The following is a 26,173-nucleotide window of genomic DNA, read 5'->3' as shown; positions in this document are numbered from 1 at the left end:
GAGGGTTCCCTCTGGTTGTTCACTTGGCCCCAGCCAATCAGGGGAAGTCCGCTAGCACACTCGTCCTCGGAAAGCACTGCGCACATCCGTTACTGTTCCTGTGTCGCCCTCTCCTTACTTAACAAGGGGAAATTCTAAATGAGAGACTCTGGGTCCAAATGCCTCGTGGATGGTCAACGTTGACTCCTCCATCCCTCTCAATCCATTCTTGTCACCCCCGTTGCCATTACCCTCGCCCGAGCCACCGTCATCTCCTCCTGGATTTCTGCCCCAGCTGCCTAACCTGTCTCCCTGTCTTCAACTCAGAGCCTTTCTAATCCATTCTCCACAGTAGAGCCAGTGTGATCATTCTGATACCAAATCTTCTCACATTGCTTTCCTACTTAAAGCCTTGAAATGGCTTCCCATTGCTGTTAGATGAAAGTATAAATCCATTTATTTTGCTTATATTCCTTCTTATGCTCTAGCCTTACTTAACTCTCAGGACTTCCTGGTAGTCTGGGCTGTAGCCCTATTCAGCTGTTCTCTGAGTCAAGGGGGACTTCCGCTTCAGGCTGCAGATGGGCTGCGCAGCTGTTTACCTCCTCTGGGCTCACGCACACATCTGCGGGTCAGCTGATGGAAGCAGGGCACAGCTGGGAGACTCTGCATCTAGCTGCAGGCCTGAAGGTTGGCCAGGTGACTACCCCGTGTGCCTCTTGCCCTCCTTGTAGCCACAGGAGAGCTGGGACATGTTCACCTCATATTGATGGCAGAGGCACAAGAAAGTGAGTCTGTTTGGGGAAGTGCATTTTAATCTTTTAGTTAAGTCATGTCCACGAACATTCCAGTGGCCAAGCAAGTCACATGATAAAGCCCAAAGTCAAGGATCATGGACACATGGCACAGAGAGTGAATCTTTCTGAGCAGTAACTGAATCTATCATAGCTTAGATATGACTCCTTGCAGGAAGCATCTCCTGACCCTTAACACCTAGGTGAGATTTATACCCTGTCCTTCCTGACTGTTACTGCTCATTTTTTATCTTTCAGCACCATTAGACTGTAAACTCTGTGAGGCAGTTATCACAACCCATTTTGCTTACTCTGTGTACCCAAGTACCACATAGCATAGGGCTTGGCACGTAGTAACTACTCAATAAATATTTTCTATAGAAGGACGATAGCAGAGGAAATGGAGCCTTTCTGTGCCAGAAGGTAAAAGTGGCCTTGTTTCCATTCTAAATGGCTGGCCAGAGGCTTAGTGGGTACCATTCCCGTGAACAGAACCCAGCCTGCAGGGAAGAGATGAAGAAAGTATCGGATTCTTTACTCCAGAAAGGCCACAACCGTGAGGTGAAGTGATGACACTCCTGCATGATGAAGTCTCTATGACCTTGGGCTTACAGCAGAACCCCAGGAATGAAAAAGAGATTCTGTTTCTTAGTGGCTATGAGGGAAGGGCCAAGGTGTCTAGAAAGAGTTAGATTAATTTTTAAGGGGTCTTCAGACCTTGAGACTGAGTCAAATGGCAAGAAGTTCATCCCATCAAAGTCCCAGGTGCCTCCTTTTCTGGAGATAACTTTGCCAACTGTTAGCTTCTTGAGAAAATAAATGTATCTTTCTTTCTTTGGATGTCCCACAGTGCCGTAAATGAAGTCTTACATGTCGTATATGCTCACAACATTATTACTGAATGAATGAGTGAATAAATGAATGAAGGAACAAATTACCTGAGGTTTTTCCTGTGAATTTGAAATTCACAAATGCTGGCTTTCACTTGCCAAAGTTGGGGAGAAAGTGACTGCAGTCTCTGTTCTTAGGGAATCCCCAAGAATCCCTGTGTCACAGATGAAGGACTCACATTGGCCAAGTTGAGTAGGTGACTGCATTTGGAGTACACATTTTCCGTCCTTTCCCATCCATTTCTTTGGATGAATATTACACAGAGGGAAGAGGGGGATAGATCAGAATAACATAATCCCCTACCAAATTTCCGGACCGAGAGAGTAACCTTCCCCTTGAAGAAACTGTATTGGCTCTACTCTAAGCTAGGAATCTCACTGATGTAGACACCGTGTATCACAGATGAAGGGTTTTTTTGTCGTTGGTAGGAATTGCTGAATTTTCTTTTCTTTTTTTTTTTTATTAGTCTCTGCTTTACAACAAAGTGAATCAGTCATACATATACATCTGTTCCCACATCCCCTCGCTCCTTCGTCTCCCTCCCTCCCACCATCCCCATCCCACCCCTCCAGGCGGCCACAAAGCACTGAGCCGATCCCCCCGTGCCACGCGGCCACCCCCCACCATCCATCCACCCCACGCCCGGCAGTGTATACACGTCCATGCCTCTCCCCCGCCCTGTCACAGCGCCCCCCCCATATCCCCAAGCCCACCCCCAGTACGTCTGTGTCTCTATTCCTGTTTTATCCCTAAGTTCTTCATGACGTGTTTTTTTCTTAAATTCCATATATATGTGTTAGCATACGGTATTTGTCTTTCTCTTTCTGACTTACTTCACTCTGTATGACAGACTCTAGGTCTATCTACCTCATTACAAATAGCTCAGTTTCATTTCTTTTTATGGCTGAGTCATATTCCATTGTGTATATGTGCCACATCTTCTTTATCCATTCATCCGATGATGGACACTTGGGTTGTTTCCATCTCTGGGCTATTGTGAATAGAGCTGCAATGAACATTTTGGTACATGTCTCTTTTTGAATTATGGATTTCTCAGGGTATATGCCTAATAGTGGGATTCCTGGGTCATATGGTAGTTCTATTTTTACTTTTTTAAGGAACCTCCATACTGTTCTCCATAGTGGCTGTACCAATTCACATTCCCACCAGCAGTGCAAGAGTGTTCCCTTTTCTCACACCCTCTCCAGCATTTATTGTTTCTAGATTTCTTGATGATGGCCATTCTGACTGGTGTGAGATGATATCTCATTGTAGTTTTGATTTGCATTTCTCTAATGACTAATGATGTTGAGCATTCTTTCATGTGTTTGTTGGCAGTCTGTATATCTTCTTTGGAGAAATGCCTGTTTAAGTCTTCTGCCCATTTTTGGATTGGGTTGTTTGTTTTTTTGCTATTGAGCTGCATGAACTGCTTATAAATTTTGGAGATTAATCCTTTGTCAGTTGCTTCATTTTCAAATATTTTCTCCCATTCTGAGGGTTGTCTTTTGGTCTTGTTTATGGTTTCCTTTGCTGTGCAAAAGCTTTGAAGTTTCATTAGGTCCCATTTGTTAATCTTTGTTTTTATTTCCATTTCTCTAGGAGGTGGGTCCAAAAGGATCTTGCTGTGATTTATGTCATAGAGTGTTCTGCCTATGTTTTCCTCTAAGAGTTTGATAGTTTCTGGCCTTCCATTTAGGTCTTTAATCCATTTTGAGCTTATTTTTGTGTATGGTGTTAGGGAATGATCTAATCTCATACTTTTACATGTCCCTGTCCAGTTTTCCCAGCACCACTTATTGAAGAGGCTGTCCTTTCTCCACTGTACATTCCTGCCTCCTTTATCAAAGACAAGTTGACCATATGTGCGTGGGTTATCTCTGGGCTTTCTATCCTGTTCCATTGATCTATCTTTCTGTTTTTGTGCCAGTACCACACTGTCTTGATTACTGTAGCTTTGTAGTATAGTCTGAAGTCAGGGAGCCTGATTCCTCCAGCTCCGTTTTTCGTTCTCAAGATTGCTTTGGCTATTCGGGGTCTTTTGTTGTTCCAAACAAATTTTGAAATTTTTTGCTCTAGTTCTGTGAAAAATGCCAGTGGTAGTTTGATAGGGATTGCATTGAATCTGTAGATTGCTTTGGGTAGTAGAGTCATTTTCACAATATTGATTCTTCCAATCCAGGAGCATGGTATATCTCTCCGTCTATTTGTATCATCTTTAATTTCTTTCATCAGTGTCTTATAATTTTCTGCATACAGGTCTTTTGTCTCCTTAGGTAGGTTTATTCCTAGATATTTTATTCTTTTTGTTGCAATGGTAAATGGGAGTGTTTTCTTGATTTCATTTTCAGATTTTTCATCATTAGTGTACAGGAATGCAAGAGATTTCTGTGCATTAATTTTGTATCCTGCTACTTTACCAAATTCATTGATTAGTTCTAGTAGTTTTCTGGTAGCATCTTTAGGATTCTCTATGTATAGTATCATGTCATCTGCAAACAGTGACAGCTTTACTTCTTCTTTTCCGATTTGGATTCCTTTTATTTCCTTTTCTTCTCTGATTGCTGTGGCTAAAACTTCCAAAACTATGTTGAATAAGAGTGGTGAGAGTGGGCAGCCTTGTCTTGTTCCTGATCTTAGTGGAAATGGTTTCAGTTTTTCACCATTGAGGACGATGTTGGCTGTGGGTTTGTCATATATGGCCTTTATTATGTTGAGTAAAGTTCCCTCTATGCCTACTTTCTGCAGGGTTTTTATCATAAATGGGTGTTGAATTTTGTCGAGAGCTTTCTCTGCATCTATTGAGATGATCATATGGTTTTTCTCCTTCAATTTGTTAATATGGTGTATCACGTTGATTGATTTGCATATATTGAAGAATCCTTGCATCCCTGGGATAAACCCCACTTGATCATGGTGTATGATCCTTTTAATGTGCTGTTGGATTCTGTTTGCTAGTATTTTGCTGAGGATTTTTGCATCTATGTTCATCAGTGATATTGGCCTGTAGTTTTCTTTCTTTGTGACATCCTTGCCTGGTTTTGGTATCAAGGTGATGGTGACCTCGTAGAATGAGTTTGGGAGTGTTCCTCCCTCTGCTATATTTTGGAAGAGTTTGAGAAGGATAGGTGTTAGCTCTTCTCTAAATGTTTGATGGGAATTGCTGAATTTTCAAATCCATTAACTGCTTGTCAGCATTAGCTAGACTAATTAGTTAATACCAAGTATATTTGCACTGCATATACAGGCCTTGCTAGTTTTACTGGCAACACATGGCCAAGGGCAACAGCAGCGAGAGTTCCTGTTTGAATTGTGTGATGAGCTGGAGAGAAGTTGCTATTCTATTGCAAGCTTTGAGCTTTCTCTCTCTCACTCTCACACACACACACCCACACACACCCACATACCAACAACAATATTATGGTGCCTCATTACAGCCAATCTGAATCACGGAACTCTGTTGTGTTAAGCTTGGCCCCAGCCATATGTTGTTATTCAGAGCATTTAACACCAGATTTCATCTGATGGTAAATGTGATTCATTAGGTTGCAAGAGGAAGACGGTGTCAGATCCAGGGGCATTTAACTTTAACAGCATTTTAAATTAAAACAAAAACAAGAAAATGAAATGCCACTGAAAAACGTAATTTAGGTGGTTGTGTTATATGTCCCGAATCACTTTGATGCTGTGTTTTCATGGCGCGTCTCCAGCTAGGGCTGACTTTTCCCCTACTGAAAATGCAAATATTTTTTTAGGATGTTCTTGGTCTGCTTACTCATGATCCATGACTCTTTTTAAAGAAATGTCAAGCTAGAGAATAGGTTTTTTTGTTTTTTGGTTTTTTTTCCTGGTGGTAGTGTTGTGGGGACAGAGCAGAGATGTAGCCGGTGGAGGACGGGGCTGGGGGTCGGGGGAAGAGTGGTAAAAGGAGAAGCGCCATTTACCTGCATTTCCCTAGGTCCATCTATCCCATATTTTCTGAGCATTTACCATGTCCTTGCCACTGTTGGAGACCTACGGGATGGACAGATTGCAGCCCCTCACTGAACTCGCACAGTGTGTGTTGGGATGTGGGTTGGCAGTGTGTGTGTGTGTGTGTGTGTGTGTGTGCACGTGCTTATGGAACAAGAATAAACATACATACAAGACATACATACGTAGGAGAATTTCAGGTTGTCATAGTGCTGGGAGAAAAACAGTAACATGAAAGCCAACGGCTAAACCTGCAGGGCCTTGAGCCGAATGCCCCTGGGGTCATGGAAGGCCTTTCAGAGCAGGTGGCATTCGAAGATGTGGGGGAAGTTCATCCAGGTGGAGGGACAGCAAGGGCAGATACCCTGAGTCTGGAAGTCTTGCTTTGTTTCTTTAGGGCCAGCATGAAAACTAGGGTGGTTAAAGGGAGTAGGTTAGGGAGAGAGGCAGGACAAGCCATGTCAGTTGGACCTTGCATAGCACGGCCAGAAATTTAGATTTTATTCTGAGTTACATGGGAAGCAACTGAACAGTCTGAAGCAAGGGAACTTCTTGAACGGTTTATTGCACATTTAGAAAGCTCTTTCCTGGAAGTCTAAAAAAGAGGGGATATACGTATACGTAACTGATTCACTTTGCTGTACAGCAGAAACTAACACAACATTGTAAAGCAACTATACTCCAAGAAAAATTAATAAAAAATAAAGTAAAATAACAATTTAAAAATTAATTAATTAATTTAATTAAAAAATAAAAATCCCTTTCCTACAAGGTAGCCTATCTCATCTGTTCTCTTTTTAGATGTAATCGTGATAGAGGGAAAGAAACTCACCTGCATAGTAAATCCTAAACTGGCTCTTTAAATAGGAAGAAAGGTTGGCATATCAGTGTCCCTGGGGTTTTTCTTACTTGCCCTTCCTCGGCATTTCAGCAGTCCTGGATCTGGGGATGGTCTAAAGTGGTCCTGTCTGTGTCTTCCCGCCCACAGTAACAAAGGCATGGAGCATCTGTACAGCATGAAGTGCAAGAATATGGTGCCTCTCTATGACCTGCTGCTGGAGATGCTGGATGCCCACCGCCTGCACGCCCCAGCCAATTTCGGGAGCGCACCCACGGAGGACGTAAACCAGAGCCAGCTGGCCACCGCCGGATCAACTTCATCACATTCCTTGCAAACGTATTACATCACTGGGGAGGCGGAGAATTTCCCCACCACAGTCTGAGAGCTCCGCGGCTCCCCCAGGGTTCTGAGAATCCCTGTCGCACTTTATCCACGTCATGCATCACTCTAGCCCACTTCTGCCCCTGCACACACTCTGGCATGCACCCAGCGCTGGCTTTCTAATATGGGTGGCCATTCACTTGCTTGCTCAGTTCTAAGTGGCACGCCTTCTTTTGGGAACAGCCAAAGGGATTCCAGGGCTACTTTCTTTGTAACAGCTCTCTCGCTCTCCCTTTGCTCCCTTACTCAGCATGAGGATTCCCTTAGCGTTTCATGACTGAGCTCCGTCTACGAGCTGGGCTCAGATGACTGTGCACTTTAGCTACTTGTGACCCAAGGCCTGGAGAGTGGACATTTCACCTCCGTGAATGTGAAGCACTTTTTAATGGATCTTATTTAAGCATAAGCCACAGGAAAGAATTGAAAGTGGCTCCTTTAATTGCTGACTTGGAGAAAGCTAGGTCCAGGGTTCATTATAACATCCTCTTGTATTCCTATAGTAACATATCATTTTATTAAAATCAGACCTTAAAGCTTCTGCTCTGTTGCATGGCTGTAGCAGAATATCTGGTGATTGTCCACCCACTTCCCCTATAGGAATACAAGATGCACACAGGGAAAGAAGAGCCCCTAATTGTCAAGACTTTGTCAACTAAATACACTGCACCTTCAGATTTGCTGAATGCTTTACCATTAGCTTTTGAGAGCACTAGGTATAGGTCATGGGTTCCAATTAATTCTTGCTTCCCATGGACCCATGGAAAACAGCAAGTTGATCCCAGTTAAGTCACCTCCACATACACCAGTTTCTTTGTGAGAGATAAATTCTTGTTTTTTTTCATTTTATAAAAGAAAGCCCTCTCCCCACCCCAGGACTTGCAGTAAATGGGCTTCAGGACCTGTTCTGGTGTGATCTCACTCTTATCAGCAGAGGGCGCTCTGCTTGGCTCTTCCTGGTGTGTAACTTACAAGGTGAATTAGGTGTAGTGCCCAGGCTCTGACCAAAGGCAGTTTAAATGAGCAGGCACCCTGTGACACTTTTAGCCCTGGAGCACTGGGCATAATACTAAACGTGCATGAATCTTGTAGGTACTAGAGACCAAAGAGGAAAGCAGGGCAGAAACTGGATAAAACTGTGAGGCTCAGAGTGGCCCTGCCACAGGCTGCAGCCACTTAGGAGTGCTACTGGCAGACCCCATACTGCACTGCGGGGCTGCCCTGGGGTCCATGGGGCAGTCCTCCTCTTCCTCATTTCCCCGCATGGCCCAGGTTGGAGGCACGCTCTGGGCGGGGGAGGAGGGCCAGGACTGGAGCACTCCATACTCAGGCTGCCTGGGGCCTGGTCAGACCACACCTGCCCTTGGTTGTTTAGAGCTCATCCAAAAATCAGGGTTTGGCCTTGAGGGAAAAACAAACAAACAAACAAACAAACTTCCCTAGAGTCTATTTCATTAACCTTCATAAGCCAAGAGAGCAAGACTAGAATTGGGCCATAGGAATTCTTAAACCTATAGGCTAAACAAGAGAGGCCTACTCCAGCCACAGGGCAGATTTCCCTGGGTCTTTGCTTCTCTAAAGCAATTATGGATTATTTCCCCTTTTCAGCTAAGAAGAAAGTTTGGTTTCCTCTGGTGACCGCATTGTCTGTTAACTCAAACCCCAGTGATAGGCAATGTGTCAACCAACAACCCAGCCAAGCTTCTAGGGCTTCTCTTGGGATGCCTGTTTCAAAAGTGGATTGCATCCATTTCCAATGACCCAATCAGTGATCACCAAAGGACTGGGAACCTGGGAGGGCCAAGGAAAAAATGTTTTTTTCACAAGTGCATCTAAATTTGGGGGCAATTTTATGTATCAATATCTGCAGTAAGAATGTTTAGAACATAATTCTTTTGTTGTTTTTGTTTAAGAAGCACCTTATATAGTATAATATATATTTTTTTGAAATTGCAATGCTTGTTTGTCAGACAATTGAATGTAGTAATTCTGTTCTGGATTTAATTTGACTGGGTTAACATTCAAAACCAAGGAAAAATGTTTACTTTTTTTGTATTACTACCTTGTGATGTAGTCATTGATGCCTAAGGCCTGGTGATTATTCATTTAAATGAAGATCACATTTCATATCAACTTTTATATCCACAGTAGACAAAATAGCACTAATCCAGATGCCTATTGTTGGATACTGAATGATAGACAATCATATGTAGCAGAGATTATGCCTGAAAAGGAAAATTATTCAGGGCAGCTAATTTTGCTTTACCAAAATATAAGTAGTAATATTTTTGGACAGTAGTGAATGGGTCAGTGGGTTCTTTTTAATGTTTATACTTAGATTTTCTTTTAAAAAAAATAAAAACAAAAAAAAAATTCTAGGACTATAGGTGATGTAATACCAGCTAAATCCAAACAATAATCCAGTGGAGGGTTTTACATTATTCATCTGAGCTGTTTGTATTCATGTTAAGATACTACTACATTTGAAATGGGGCAGAGAACACCAGATGGTTGGTATGTTAGCCCGGGAGTTTCAAGTAATTTAAAAAATCTCTTCTTATTTGAAGTGCCACTAATGGACAGCTGATACTTTGCCGCTGACATGACTCTTGGGTGTAGGGAACATGCTGTATTTTTTTCCCCCACTCTGAGACAATTTAAAGTTTGAAAGCCATGGTGGATCGGGGTGGGGTGGGTGGGTGAGGGTAGGGTGGGGAAGTGGGTTTAGGAATTTGAAGAATGGGAAATATCATAATAAGAGTCTTGAAAGTATTTTGAAGCAGATCAATACTGGCGCCTGGGGTATGCACCAGGGTTCAGTATTTCACTTGTGCCCTGTTAACCACAAATAAGTAGCTGTATCTGACAGCCATTCAGATATAATGGCAGCTTGAGTTCTAGGGAAAAACTAGTGACATCTGCAGTACAGTCCAAGGAATAGCTAGTGGTCTGTGTTTCTTTTAGCCATTGCCTAGCTCCAGGCTTGCGGTAATGATTCTGCAATGCTGTCATGCAACAGTCAGAGAGGCTAGTTCATCCAAAGAGAAGACCCTACGTAGGTTGCAAAATCCAGCCCCTAAGGAAGTGTAGTCGTTGATTAGATTTCCCTATTAACCTTACAACTATGTTTAACCAACCATGCCATATCCTATGCCTTTTGGGGGCTGAACAAATAAGGGACTTACTGATAATTTACTTCTGATCCCATTAAGATGTTCTTGCGTTAAAATCTTATACACTGAAATGGCCATTGATTTAGGCCACTGGTTCATGAAACCAATTCCAAATCCCTTCCTATTCATACTTCCCAACTCTGAGTTGGACTGTGGATACTGGGAGTGATCACTAGGACCATAGAAATGTCTGATATTCACAGGCAAATTTGCTTCAGGAAGCTGGTTATTGGAAAGACAAACAGAGTCATACATAGCTTCTGAGACAACCGTGATTCTCTTTGGTGCAAGTCTTGGGAGGATGATTCAGATGACACTGCACACCTCTAGGATGAACTCCCTGAACACTTACTCTCAACTGGAGCAAATGACTCTAACTGTGGTCCCAAATATCCACCTTTTCATTAGTGTCATCTCTGTTTCTAACTGCAGTTCCTTTCCGTTTGGATTAAAGTGAGTGTGGCCTCTTTCTAAGTCACTTAAAATTGTTTTCTAAGTACCTGCTGCCTCTATTATGGCACTTCAATTTGCACTGTCTTTCAGAGATTCAAGAAAAATTTCTATTCTTTTTTTTTTTTTTTGCATCCAAATGTGCCTGAACTTTTTAAATATGTAAATGCTGCCATGTTTCAAACCCATCTTCAGTGTGTTTTTGCAGAGCTGTGTACCCTGGAAACCACATACAGCCCCATGAGCAGGTGCCTGAGGCACGGACCCCTTTGCATTCACAGAGAGGTCATTGGTCATAGAGACTTGAATTAATAAGTGACATTATGCCAGTTTATGTTCTCTCACAGCTTATAAACAATGCTTTCTGTGCACTACAAATTCTTCAGTGTAGAGCTCTTGTTTTACGGGGAAAAGCTCAAATGCCAAATTGTGTTTGATGGATTAATATGCCCTTTTGCCGATGCATACTATTATTGATGTGATTCTGTTTTGTTGCAGCTTTGCTTTGTTTAATGAAACACACTTGTAAACCTCTTTTGCACCTTAAAGAAAGTAAAGAATCCAGTGGGATGCTCAAGCACCTTAAACAATTTTCTCTACCTATTTGGTGTTCAAATAAAGAAATAAATGAAAGACGTTTGGTTTTTTTTGTCAGCTCTCTTCTTGCTGGTGGTTCAGCACTGGCTGCCCAAGATCAAGGATCAAGGTGGTGACATGCATCTGTAGAGCACAGTGAATTCAGATGATCACTCTGATGCCAGGCTCCCCTCCAACCCCACCTTTAGGGTAATATTTTAATTTTGTTGATTTTTTTTTTACTATTTTACAATTATTTTCTTAGTGGTTACTCTTATACTATGCATCTTAACCTATCACAGTCTATTTTAGATTAATACTAACTTAAATTTGATACAATAAAATAAAACTCTTTGCTCCAATATAGCTCCATTCTCTCACTTCTCCTTCATATTATTATTATTGTCATATATATCTATATATGTTATAAACCCAACAATAATATGTTATATTTGTTGGCTTATACAACTTTATATCTTTTAAAGAAGTTAAGACAAGAAGTGAGAAAATATATATATTTATAGACTTTTTAATATTAATCAACATATTTACCATTTTCAGGGCTCTTCGTTTCTTCCTGTGGATTTTATTCACATGTCTGGTGTCATTTTTTTTTCAGTCTGAAGAAATTCTTAGAGTGTTTCTTGTAGGGCAAGTCTACTAGCAATGAATTCTCTGTTTTTCTCTGGTAATGTATTTATTTCACTTTCATTTTTGAAACATTTTTCTGGATGTGGAATTCTTGGTCATCAGTTTTGCTTTGTTTTGTTTTGAGCATGTTTGAGCACGTATCATCCCACTGCCTTCTGGCCTCCATTGCTTCAAACCTTTAGATGCTCACCTGTATCTGATGAGTCAGCTCTTCTTTGCTGCTTTCAAGATTTTCTCTTTGTCTTCATTGAACAGTGTGACTATGATGTATTTAAGTGTAGATCTTTCTGTGTGTATCCTACTTAGGATTCACTGAGCTTTTTGGATGTATAGATTGATGTTTTTCATCAGGTTTGGGAACTTTTCAGCCGTTATTTTTTCAAATAATTTTTCTCCCTCTTCATCTCTCCCCTCTCCTCTGTGACTCTCCTTAAATACAGGTCAGTACATTTGATGTTGTTCCACAAGTTTCTGAGGCTCTGTTCATTTTTCTCTAATCCCTTTTTCCTCTCTCTGCTCTTCAAATTGGGCAATTTCTATTTACCCATCTTCAGGGGAATTGATTTTTTTCGTCTGCCATCTTGTCTCTGAGGTTGAGTTCTTTCAGTGAATTTCAGTTATTGTCCATTTCAGCTCCAGCATAAAACTTGAGTTCTTTTTTCTTATAAATTCTATCTTTTATTGAGAACCCCTATTTGTTGATTCACTGTTGTCATACCTTAACTCTTTAAACATGATTTCTGTTAGATATATTAATGCATTCATAATAGCTGCTTGGAGTCACTGTCAGCTAAATCCAGCATTGGGGGAGACACATAAACAGTTTCTTTTGACCTCTTTAGTCCCTGAGTATAGGTCACATTTTCCAGTTCCTTTGCATAACTCATAATTTTTTTTATTGAAAGATGAATGCTTTAGACACTATGTCATTGCAACTCTGGGTTCAGATCCCCTTAAAGTGGTTTGGTATTGGTGCTGTGTTCCACTGTTGCTTGTTTCTGTGTTTAGTAACTCACCCGATTTAAAATGGTGAAATTTGTCTCTCCAGCAGTATTTGGCCTCGGATATTTCTGCTAGGTTCTTAGATTATCCTTCTCATTTTGGTTTTTGAGTCTGACTTCCGAGGAGCTGCCCCTGTGTCTGTATAGCTTCATGATTATCTAATGACTGAACAGACCTTTCCCGGCACCTGGAGCCAGGAGGACTTTTATCCTTGGCTGATGAACCTGCATGTGGACTGGGGAGCACATTTGGTTTTCAGGCTGTTTTCAAGTCTGACCCAGCTTTTTGCCTGCAGGGTTAGACCGGAGCACGGGGGGAAGCTGGGCACTTTCCAGCCTCTGCTACACAGTTCTGCAGCCTCAGCCAGGAAGGCACCTGCTATAACCACAGCAACAACCTGGGGCAATTAGAGCCTTGGTCTTCCCTGCTCATCCACCAAATCAAGTGAGCCACCTGAGACCATGGGTGGGGGATGGGAGAAGCCCCTGCACTCAACCAATGCTCAGCACTTTTTAAAGAGTAAACATCTCTCATATTGTTGTATGCCTTTGGCCACTTCGCAGAGTGCTGAAATGGTTGTGTTCGTCAGTTTTGTTCAGCTTTATAGTTGCTTTTTGGAGCAAGGATTTACCAGTCTCCTCACTGGGCCATCCCTGGAAGCCCCCCTCTCCACATACCCTGTCCATTGTCTTATTATCCTTCTGGGGCTACTAAGGAACAGAGCTGTCTAGAGGTGCCATGTGTTTATTTCCAGGACTCAGCCAGCTTTGGGAGAATGTTTAGCAATCTGTGGAACTTTTAAATCTATCTGTTGGAGTTGGTCCAAGTTGGAATGCCTGACTGGGAGTAGATCCATTCACACACTGGCTCCAGATCACACTCTTCAGTGTGACATATTCTTAAGCCTTTGGGGACATTTGCATTCAGAATTGCCATATTGAATTAATTAATTAATTTTATTTATTTATTTTGGCCACACCACGCAGCTAGTGGGATCTTAGTTCCCCAACCAGGGATGGAACCCAGGCCCCCTGCAGTGGAAGCGCAGAGTCCTAACCACTGGACCCTCAGAGAATTCCCACGAACTGCCATATTTAGATTTGCTTCTCAAAAAATACAGATGGATGCCTGGGGGCAGCAAATTTTCATAACTTTTATTGTTTGGACTATGTGCATTACAAAGCTAGTTGTTTTTTTTTTCTTTTTTTGCGGTACACGGGCCTCTCACCGCTGTGGCCTCTCCCGTTTCGGAGCACAGGCTCCGCACGCGCAGGCCCAGCGGCCATGGCTCACGGGCGCAGCCACTCTACGGTACGGCATGTGGGATCCTCCCGGACCGGGGCACGAACCCGTGTCCCCTGCAGCGGCAGGCGGACTCCCAACCACTGCGCCACCAGGGAAGCCCACAAAGCTAGTTTTATGTTCACATTCATGGTTGCTTAAGAGTGCAATATTTGTAGCTACCACCGAAAGACTAGCACTAAGGCCAGGGGAGAGACGTTCATTCAAGAGAGAGATACATTTTCTAACAGAACTGTCTACAGATAATCTGGGACACCTGCTTGAAGGTACGGGTGGGGTGAATTCCTTACAGCGGAAACATCTCTGCATGGACTGGATAACCTCCAAGCCAAATGTTGAAGAGATTCTTGCAACAGATGGAATGATCTTTGATTTTCCTTTCAACCCTGAGTCACAACACATGCAGGGTCACACACACAAAAGTACCATTTTTTGGGTACTTCACTATGCCAGATAACCGCTTCATACACATTTTTTTTTTTTTTTTTTTTGCTGTACATGGGCCTCTCACTGCTGTGGCCTCTCCCATTGCAGAGCACAGGCTCCAGACGCGCAGGCTCAGCGGCCATGGCTCACGGGCCCAGCCACTCCGCGGCATGTGGTATCTTCCCGGACTGGGGCACGAACCCGTGTCCCCTGCATCAGCAGGCGGACTCTCAACCACTGCGCCACCAGGGAAGCCCTTCATACACAGTTTTGCAGGTCATCCTTACAGCTATGATATGAGGGTAGATATGTTATTATTTTTACTTTACAGATGAGGAAACTGAGCATTAATACAGTTACGTTAAGTTTCCCAAGATCAGACATCTTGTGAATGGCGGACAGTGGATCAGTCCTCCTGACCTGAAACATGCTTGGCACTTTCTAAACTGGGGTTTGGGCTTCCTAGGGGTTACTTAAAAGTCACAGGGTACATATGAAATTGTACTCAAGATCAGAGAAAGTGTTAATTTTTGTATTTAAACAAGCTTTCACATTTTATGAGTAGAAAGAAAAATTCCCACGAACTTTTAAGGCAAAATGGGACTCTTAGAAATACGGCACTTGGGCAGGATGCTTCATGGCATGCCCTTCGACTTCTGGAGAAATGTGTCCCCCTCTCTCACTAGTGGGTGGACCTTGGTTAGGAAAGTTTGAGAAACATTTCTTCTGCTAACGCCCCTGGAACTTGGTGCCAGTGTTCCTGGTTTCTGAGGTCACCCAGGCACCCTTCCTGTCCCTGGTTTCTGCCAGGAACAGTGGGTGAGCTGAAGAGTGATTTTTGTCTGTCCCTTGGCACCAGGAGAAGCTCTATTTCTAGCTGCTGACCTGAGACACTAAAGTCAGAGGCAGTGGCACCCTCCCTGGCAGCAGGTCCTGTTTCAGTGTGACAGTACCTGGGCCAGGCTCACCCCCTTCCCTTGCCCCAAGACCAGCTCCTAGCTCACAGCCCATGAACAGGACCATGGCCCACGTCTCAGGCACTTGGCATCTGTGTAGAACTGACAAAATAGGAGCTTTCATCCTAACTAGATGAAGGTGAAAACAACAACAACAACCAAAAAAACCACAAAAAAAACCCACAAAAAATACTGCAGCAAGGAAGCACTGGAGGCAAACATTTTTAAAAGTGATTTCAAAACGGGGTGGGATAATGTCAGAGTCCAGGCCAGCTAGGAGCAGAGGAAGGGACTCCAAAGCATCCAGCTCCAGACCCTTTGCCAAGAGCCAGTCCCCCAGAAGGCCCTGGAATAGACAGTGCTCTGGGTGCCTTCCCAGACTCAGTGTTCCACTAGCCCCTTCTGCAGCTGTGCAACCTGTCGTCAGATGTCTTTTCACTGAGAAATCAGAAATTGTGGGAAAGGCCAGAGAAAGTTCTGTGAGCTGGTAAACATTTCACCGGCTGCATGAATTCAGGCTCAATGGGGTGTAAGCTGCAAAGATTCCTCAGTACTTCCAGATTTTTTAACCAGAAAGAGCACGTGTCAATACCCAGGGCACCAGACCACAGGCTGGAGGGGCGGCAGGGACAAGGGAACAGCACAGTCAGCAGCGGGAGATCCTGCCACCGCCTCTGGGAGCTGCTCTGCGTGTCCTCCCAGTCCCTTAAGGACACCAGGCGCAGATGGAATCTGGGGCTCAACAACGGCAAAGAAGGCATTTCCTTCAAAATGAGGGGAAGGGCTGAAGGGGCCAAACTGGGGCTGCTAGATGCTTCACTAAGACTGGATTAAAAAGCTAGAGCTTTTTAAGAGCTAGAGCTAAGAACCCATTCATTCATCTTGGACTTTATTATTAAATATTCAGAAACACCCATTAACAATCCTTACAAGCCAATGTATTCTTGAATGCAAAAAATGTATATAAGGGAAAGCATTAGCAAGTTTATGAAAAGACAGGAGGTTTGGATAGAGAAGCTGGTTTCCAGTACTTGGCAGTATTGGTACCAACTGCTTCTAGCCCGGGATCACGAGAACCTGAGTCCAGGAAGTAGAAAGACCCGGATCCTGAAAAGATAGAACCCCAGGTGGCTCTAGGCTTATTCCTGTAGGAAAAGCTGCTGAGCTTTGGCCTTGGTTTGAGAAAGTAAAGGAAAGCCTGTATCAGAGAGCTTAAAGCACCCTAGGGATATTTTCATTTCTTTTCTATGATTTCATAGAGGCAGGAAGATAAAAGAGATGCCCTTTCAAACGTCCTGGGCCCCGTTTCCACTAAAGTGTTCTGACAGGTGAGTGTTCCCATTCCCCAGCGCCCACCTCTCTGTGACCTTGGAGACACAAGCCTGCAGCAGCTGCCAGGGCTGTGTAGACCTCTGGGGACCACAAAGACCACCAACAGAAGACACTGCTTGATGAAGGCCCCAGGGGAATGGTGCCAGGACCTCACCAAGCCAATAAACAGGAGCCCAAACTCTGAACGAACAAGGTTTATCACCTGCCAAATTATGTCACCATCCTGGTCCCATACTTCCCATTCCTGCCGAGCTCTGGGAAGCCACATGTACACTCGCTCTGCCACCGGGAAGTCCCCAGCCCTGAGAAAGCAGCTCTGCGGAGGGGCCAGAGCTTCACTTTTCTAATGGCGGCATTCACAGCTGAGGGAACGAGTACCGTTGACCTGGCAGGTGCGCCAACTGGGGCTCTGCACACGCAACTGCTGAGAGGCCAAAGGATTTACAGGACCCTCTATGCCTAGTACTCATGGAAGAAGATGCCATTTCCATTCCAAAGACAAACCTGACAGCTCTGGCCTCACCTCACCCCACAAAATCCAACAAAAACCTGGGGGGATAAAAGAAAGAAAGAATTCTTCATGGCTGCCCCAGAAGTGTTCTCAGGGGAAGAATTCCCCAGTGGCAGCCAGACTGAGGTGAGGGATTGTAGATCGAGTGCTGAACTGAGCCGGTGGGGATGTCGTTCTGAGAAGTCCTGTCAGGAGAAGGGAGTCTGAAAGGCTCAAGGTCATACTTAGTGCAGCTCTCCCACGAACAACTCCACTAACGGTGTTTGTCTTGGGCGACTGTACCTCTTGAGGCAGCTAACTTTTTCTGTAGAGGACCAGAGAGTAAGTATCTTACGTAATGTGGCTGGCAATAATTTCTCATTGGTCTGTTTTTGTTTTACAACCCTTAAAAAAATATGAAACCCGGGCTTCCCTGGTGGCGCAGTGGTTGAGAGTCCGCCTGCCGATGCAGGGGACGTGTGTTCGTGCCCCGGTCTGGGGGGATCCCACGTGCCGCGGAGCGGATGGGCCCGTGAGCCATGGCCGCTGAGCCTGCGCGTCCGGAGCCTGTGCTCCGCAACGGGAGGGGCCGCAGCAGTGAGAGGCCCGCGTACCGCAAAAAAAAAAAAAAAAAAAAAAAAAAAAAAAAAAAGTAAAGCAGGGTTAATCTGTGGCGCCTGTACCAGAGAGGGAAGGCACTAGAAGAAGCTGCCCGTGACTTCTGGTGTCCCCGCCCCCATCACTTCCTGCCATCAGGCTGTCCCTGATGGACTGGGTTCACCTGCCAGCAGAGTGACTTCTGGAGGTGGGAGGTCATTTAGGAAGTGGAGTTTTTTCCTGAACAAATGAGTCCCATTTGGAGGACAGCTCTCCCGGTAAGGCTCTTCTCCAGGGATTCGGCAAGTCCCTGGGTCCAGTGGCCTCCTCATCCCAAATCGGGGGCTTTCACCACTTTGCTCTTAGGTCCTGGAACCAGCAATCAATCCAGGATGACCACTTGGAGTGGACTCAGCCATCAGGATTCTGCCACTTTCAATAGATGACCTGTCACCATTTATTTTGGGCATATCAAAAAAATGTTTTTAATTAAAAAGCAAATCAAGTGTCTCCTCATGAAAGAACAGAAGTACTTTTTTCTTGTCTTTTAAAATTATTATTATTAGTGCAGCAATTTGGATCTCAAAAACAAATCACGCTCCTTGTCACAATTAAATAATGTTTTAAAATTGTTTCTCCCCCTGTGACTCTATTCACAATGCTAAGCTTTGAATTTCATATATATCTTTCTAAACTTTTTCCTTTCTTAAACAATTACTAGTTTTCTTTCTACAAAAGGAGGGGCATATCCATTTGCAGTAACATGATGGACCTGGAGATTATTGTACTAAGGGAAGTTAAGTCAGACAGAGAAAGACAAACATCATATGATACAACTTATATGTGGAATCTAAAAAAAAATGATACAAATGAACTTATTTACAAAACAGAAACAGACCCACAGATTTAGAGAACAAATTTATGGATACCAGGGGGCAAGGGTTGGGGGGAGAGATAGTTAGGGAGTTTGGGATTGACATGTACACACTGCTATATTTAAAATAGATAACCAACAAGGACCTACTGTACCAGCACAGGGAACTCTTGCTCAACATTCTAATAACCTAAATGGGGAAAGAATTTGAAAAAGAATAGATACATGTATAATGTATGTATAACTGAATCAATTTGCTGTATACCTGAAACTAACACAACGTTGTTAATCAACTATACTCCAATATAAAATAAAATTTTTTAAAAATGGGGGCGTATAACAGAAACCATTCTACATCTTTTTTTTTTAAAGAATATATGGTAGACATCTTCCTCAATAAATATAGATTGGTCTCACTTTTTAAAAACAGTTGCATTATAGTAAACACTTTATGTATGCACTATAATTTATTCAACAAGCCCTGTGCTGACAGACATTTGGTTGCTAAAATCTAGTGATAACAGGCGGTATCCTTGTCTTGTTCCTGACTGGCATTGAGACAATTATCTATTTATTTGGAAAATGACAAAGTAGTTCCCTGCTTCACAGCAACTACAAAAATAATTCCAGATAGATTATAGACCTACTCGCAGAAAGTACAAGCAAACATTTGCATAATCTTGGAGTGGAAAAGGCCATCTTAATATACCCTATCCAGAATCTATAAAGGAAAAAGAACCTGTCAGATCTGATGACATAAAAATTAAAGCTTCTTGGGCTTCCCTGGTGGCGCAGTGGTTGAGAATCTGCCTGCCAATGCAGGGGACACAGGTTCGAGCCCTGGTCTGGGAAGATCCCACATGCCATGGAGCAACTAGGCCCGTGAGCCACAACTACTGAGCTTGCGCGTCTGGAGCCTGTGCTTCGCAATAAGAGAGGCCGCGATAGTGAGAGGGCCACGCACCGCGATGAAGAGTGGTCCCCACTCGCCGCAACTAGAGAAAGCCCTCACACAGAAACGAAGACCCAACACAGCCAAAAAAAAATAAATAAATAAAATAAATTAAAAAAATTAAAATTTAAAAAATTAAAAATAAAAACTTCTGTGACTAAAGTCAAGACAAATGATATGATGTACAGAGTTAATTTTCTAATACGCAGAGTTCCTTAGAAATAGCATAAAAAAGTAAAAAAGAAAAAACAGTAGAAAAATAGAGAATAAAACAGGCTTCACATACAGATAACACAACTGGAACAATCCTGTCATATAAACTGGTCATGGAAATGCACATTTTAAAAACAATGAGCTAATGTTGCCTCAACTGGGCAACATTTTAGAAAATGGATAACATCTCTTCCAGACCTTTGGCACAAGGGAATCACCCAGAGAGCTTCAAACAGATACTGATACCCAGAGACCAATGATTTAATTGGTTTGGGGTAAGGCCCGGGGCTCTACATTTTTAAATACCTCCTGAAAGATTTTAATGTACAGAATTTGAACATTAATAATTTGGGATGAATTCCCATAATTTGGAAGCCACTGCTCTATATTTAGGGAGGGTCTGAGGAAAAGGGTTCTCTTCTCCATTATGGGTGGGACTGTAAATCATTACCACCTTTTAGAAAATAATCTGGCAGGATTTATTAAAATTTATTAAAGTTTAGAATATACATACCTTTTTGGTTCAGTAACTCCACCTTGAACAATGCAACTTGGGGAAATAAAAGCAGCACTACACAAAGACATGCATGCATATACCTGCAAGCATGATTAATGCAGCATTGTTTAAACAGCAAAAATCTGGAAGGAAACAACTGTTGAAAAAAAGATACTGAGATGTCCAATGCAGAGGAGATAGACACATATGTATAGATATGTCTGTGGAATATTGTTCAGTGAAAAATGCAAGTCACAGAATAATAAGAATAGATCCAGTTTTTAAAAACACGTGTACACTGTTTGAATAAGAAAATCAAAAGACATAGAACAGTAACATCAAATTGGGAGATAATTGAGAGGGACATAGGAAACGGTTCATTTTTCTTTAGAAAAGAGAATCTTTTGTAATTCAAATAGTTGATTTTTTTAATAATTAGCCTTTAAAATAGACACATATAAAAAAGAGAAATGGGATTTTTCCTAAGATGAATGAAAACTTATAACAAAGTAACTAATATACTCTACTATACTTTATAGCAAATTAATAGTTATGTATACCATCTATTAATATTATTTATTATATAGCTTATATTTATATATAATTGCATATATCCATCATTACTAAACTCAGTTATACTGTATACTGCTATAATTAAGACAGCAATGGAAAGATAGATCAAGAACACAAGATAGAGTCCAGAATGAAAATCCAGTTTTATACAGAAACATATTATTCAGTGAAGCTGACATTACAAGTCGGTGGGGAAGACTGTTTACATAACATGCCACTGTGGCAGCTGGGGAGAGTTAAATGGTCCCAAGACGGGGAAACCCAGGGCAGGTGGTGGCTCAGAAGCCCAGCCCTAGAGCCCAAAGTGGCGCGTCCTTAACAAGTTTCCAGGTGACTCTGGACCACACTGGGAACCACTGGCCTGGACGGACTGCTTTGTAGCATGACGCATCATGCCTACAGCTTCTGGTCAACCTGTAAATCCCACGGGGAGGCGTGGTGTGGAGGTGGGACGTGAGCTGTGCAGGTGGCTTGCGGTTGGGGTAGCTGCCTGAACTGTCCTCGATGTTGGCAGCTGTTTGGCAGCTTCACCTTCTGAGTCCAGCAACTGCCTCAAGAACGTCTCCTGCGGGATGTAGGCCTGGGCTGGGAACGCACATCTGTGAGCCCCTGACGTGACTTCCTCTGGGAGATTCTGGATTTCTTCTCGACCACCTGTGGCAGCAGATGCAGTCATCTGCTGCGCAGCTGACAAAGGACTTTCTTCTCCTGATACAATTGGGCTTTTCACATTCGGTTACGATCCTGCTTCTGTATTAGGTAACAGGTTAAAAAAAAATTGCAAGTCTGATTCATGTTGCTGTGACCTTCATATTTTAGAAAGATTATATCCAAGTCCCACTGGCTTCCTCAGCTTCCAGATTAAATGTTCCTCGTTGTTCAGCCTGGGTTACCGTGTATCGCCCTGGTTTTTATTAGCCATTTTCAACTTTCCAACTTCCTTAGCCTTCCAAGATGCTCCTGACTGACCACAGAGTTCAAGTGAGTTCCTCTGGTTCCGACCTTCTGCCTGAAAACCAGCAGAAATCCTCCCCCATCCGAGGAGTGCTCCACTGCTCTGCAGAGAAGGCTGCTTTGCAGAGGCTGCCAGAAGTGCCCCCAATTCACCCAGCTCCTTCACTTACTCACCTGAATGAGGGTTCTCCTCCCCTGGTTGAGGTCCCTCTGTGGTAGTCCCCAGTGGATTCCTGGTGGATATTTTATTTATTTATTTATTTATTTATTTATTTATTTATTTATTTTGTGGTACGCAGACCTGTCACTGCTGTGGCCTCTCCCGTTGCGGAGCACAGGCTCCGGACACGCAGGCTCAGCGGCCATGGCTCACGGGCCCAGCCGCTCTGCGGCATGTGGGATCTTCCCGGACTGGGGCACGAACCCGTGTCCCCTGCATTGGCAGACGGACTCTCAGCCACTGCGCCAGCAGGGAAGTCCATTCCTGGTGGATATTTTAAAACTCTGAGGGAGAGGTTAGTGAGAAGCCAGGAACCGAAGAATAAAAGTCACTCCTTTTAAGTTTCATCATCTCTGGCTTACTTTAGGTACAACAATGGGCCATGGTTACCCCATATATTATTAAATCTGAAATTGAAATGACCACTCTTGGTGAAACACATCCTCTCATCACCCGAATTAACATCTTCGTGCTGCATGTGCCTAAGCCAGAAAGTGCAGACCACTCCACCTGCCCCCATTTCCACAGACTCTTCAAAAACGCATCCCTCTATAACGTCAGCCAGGTGACAAAGAAGTTAAAAGGAGGGGAAATTTGCTGACAGAAAATGAAGAGCCTTAGCAGGTTTAATCTCCCTTTTCTTCTCTAAATTAGAGATTGTTTCAGTTTGTTCCCTTCAAGTGTCCTCATTATCCTTCACCCCAAGTTTCAGGATGTAATCGGTGGAGGAAAATACAGAGGCTCCTGTTATGTACATCAAAGGCCCAGTGATGACGTTTTAATGGGTAATGAAACGGGAAGGGATGAGATCCCAGCTGAAATTTGACTCCAGAAGAGTTTGGAGCAGTTCCTGCCCCACCATGGTGGGCATTCAATACATTCTTGTGATCTGAGTGGATGCCGCACTTCCTGGGCATTTCTGGTCCTATTCAGCATATCCTCTGAGAATATTTTATTTCCGTATAATTCCCTATGGGTACATTTGGGGATGGGGATGGTTGACAGGTGGGCGGGGGCAGAGAACCCAGCTATTGGGACTGCTTTCAGGTCCATCCAGACCAGCTGGAGACCCTGCTTTTCTAGCCATGATTGGCTCTCATAAATCAGTACGCTCCACGTTTCTTTGCTTTATGATCTCTTAAGTGGCTTGCCAATAAAATTTTGTAGCTCTAATTTCTTAATATTTGGCCCCAGGGCATGGGCTGTAAATCTGCCTACCCCAACTTGCCTTTTGACAGTAAATCTCAGCTCTCGGCTTGCTGAACTACCCATCCAAGCCTTTTGAAAGCATCTCTTCTCACTTCTTACAAAAACAAGGGAAGCTGCCGCCGCGCCATTTTCCAGGAGGCAACATTCCTGCTCTCCAGGCATAGTTTCCACAAAAACCTTTCACTCCTCCCTGGACTCTTTAGTAAATCACAACTTTTAGTTTCCAACTCTTTTTTTTTTCTCTCCATCCTAGCTTTATGGATTTTCTCCTTCCTCAGCTTTTCTAATGTTTTCTGTTTGCTTGTGCAAATCTCACTACCAGGGTATTATTAATCCTACCCTTCGTCTCTTCACCCTTCCTCACCCACCACTCTCTGAGGACATCACTCCCTATCTCCAGGCCACAGCAGGGCTCCGGACAGCCCTTACCCAGGAAGTGAGGGCCTTTTGAACAGCCATCAGTGTCCTTTTAGCCCCCGATTATTCTTTCAAACCCCCCTGCTCGTCCACAAAGCCTCTGTTGATCACAATCTCTCTCTGTTGCCTGGGAAGCTGCGGGCACAGGCGAGGAGGCTCCTAATGGTACCGTGTCCCCTCCCTCATTAGGCACAGGAGATTGTGTGAGCTCTAGACAGAAATCCTAGTCTCTTCTGTGGCTGGCTCGGTCCTTGCTAGACTGGTGTGTTATGCGGGGAAAGCCAGTATCTCATGGCTTTAATGCTTACACTCACCAGGGCTTCCTACTTATGTCCTGTTCCAATGTTCTTTTAAGTCTTCAAAAAATTTAATAGAAATGCACGTGATGCCTTCCGTTGAGTGTCTCACAGGGGTTTTAGAAAGGCACAAATGGGACCCTAAGAGTTTTTCCTAATCAAAGCCACATTATTTTCTCAGCCACATTTAATTTTCCAGTGATGGGAAATGCATAGTCCGTTAATTGCCATATGGAGAAGAAGTGGCTCTGAAGTCTCCTTGTGCTGGCCTCCACCATGACCGATGTCTCATTGTGTGGTGATTTCCGTAACATGGCAATGTGTGTCTCTTGAAGGGCTGGATTGCTCTAGAAGCAAGACCAGGACCTCCAGGTATTTGGGGCCGGGGTGACAGGGGAGTGAGGGAAGAGCCAGGCCTGAGGAGGGACCGTCTCAGACGAGGGTGCAGGGCGTCCTTCAACTCCCGTCTCCACCACTGCTCACAGCCCTTCCGGAAGCAGGAAGACAGGAAACGTCACACACAGGTTTGTCGCCTTTAGAAAAGAACATCTCAGGCTTCCCTGGTGGCGCAGTGGTTGAGAGTCTGCCTGCTAATGCAGGCGACACGGGTTCAAGCCCTGGTCTGGGAAGCTCCCACATGCCGCAGAGCAAATAGGCTGAGAGTCTGCCTGCTAATGCAGGGGACATGGGTTCAAGCCCTGGTCTGGGAAGATCCCACATGCCGCAGAGCAACTAGGCCTGTGAGCCACAACTACTGAGCCTGCGCGTCTGGAGCCTGTGCTCTGCAATAAGAGAGGCCACGACAGTGAGAGGCCCGCACACCACCATGAAGAGTGGCCCCCACTTGCCACAACTGGAGAAAGCCCTTGCACAGAAATGAAGACCCAACACAGCCAAAAATAAAAATAAATAAATTAATTAATTAAAAAAATACTTAAAAAAAAAAAAGAAAAGAACATCTCAACTCTGATCTTCCCTGAGCAGATTGAATTAGAAGGTCTGCAGTGAGTCCAGAAATCAGAAAGCCTAAAAAACCTCGAGACGTTTGGTTGAGAAGGCACTCAGGCTATGAACATCATGGAAACTATGGAAGGCAGTTCCAGGTAATTCTGAGTACCCCAGTTTGGTTTAAATTCTCAATTTAGAGCAGGATTTGTAAACTAAGTACCTTCGGGAGTTAGGCTGGGACAGGCAATGAGAGAGGCTGATAGGATAGTCATGCCCATGTAGTAACTGTCTCCTAGTCTTCAAGGGACAGCAGCCATGTCACTCCAGCAATGACTGTCATGTGGGAAGGTGTGTCCAGGACACATGAGCTTTCCATTCTTAAGAGAAGCCTGAAACGTGGATTTTATATAAATCCTCTCCCTCCAATTATTAAATGGTGGATTAAAATGCCACGAGCGGGGGCCTCCCTGGTGGCGCAGTGGTTGAGAGTCCGCCTGCCGATGCAGGGGATACGGGTTCGTGCCCCGGTCCGGGAGGATCCCATATGCCGCGGAGCGGCTGGGCCCGTGAGCCATGGCCGCTGAGCCTGCGCGTCCGGAGCCTGTGCTCCGCAACGGGAGAGGCCACAACAGTGAGAGGCCCGCATACCGCAAAAAAAAAAAAAAAAAAATGCCACGAGCGCCAAACCATTCCATGAGGGGCACTAGTGGGCAGATCGGAGGGACAGAATAAAATCTGATTGTAGTTGGACTTGAATGATGGACTACAATTGTATTTCTTCTGCTAGACAACAAAAACAGAAGATTTTGGAGCAAAGAAGGGACCTGACCAGAAGAATGCTTCAGGGATATTCACATGGCTTTTTGGTACCCTTGGGATGGAGTGGAGAAGGGGCCTCAGTCAGGAGATTATAGGAGGTTCTTCCAATTGTACAATGAGAACAGAAAAGAAAGGAGAGTACGGAAGATGCTGGGAAGCAAGAGTCTGTGAGATGTGACTAGCTGTGGAAGGAGAAGGAAGAAGGAATCATCCGGAGTCCTCTGTGTCTAAATATACACGACCTCTATTCATCCTTTTTCTTTAATATACACTTATGTTTCCGCTTCATCTATTCCACCAAAAATGATCATTTAGGTTGCGTTCTGATAAGTGCCTGCTTAATAGGGAAATTTAGAATCATTTCTTTAGGGAGAAGAAAAGCACAGACAAAA

At 43.9% G+C, this 26,173-nt stretch overlaps 1 protein-coding gene across 1 annotated transcript in view; it reads left to right on the top strand.

The window, feature by feature from the left end:
* Nucleotides 1–7,020, top strand: part of ESR1 (estrogen receptor 1) — a 253,311-nt gene extending 246,291 nt beyond the window's left edge. Inside the window, exon 9 of the mRNA XM_082633739.1 lies at nt 6,625–7,020. Coding sequence (XP_082489865.1) covers nt 6,625–6,859 — 235 coding nt within the window. The 3' untranslated portion in view covers nt 6,860–7,020. The remainder of the gene's footprint in view (nt 1–6,624) is intronic.
* The last annotated feature ends 19,153 nt before the right edge of the window (nt 7,021–26,173 follow it).

This window comes from Mesoplodon mirus (assembly GCF_964341445.2).
Source record: "Mesoplodon mirus genome assembly, chromosome: 10".
In the NCBI taxonomy this organism is placed as follows: Eukaryota; Metazoa; Chordata; class Mammalia; order Artiodactyla; family Ziphiidae; genus Mesoplodon; species Mesoplodon mirus.
This window is presented reverse-complemented; position numbering and strand designations above follow the sequence as displayed.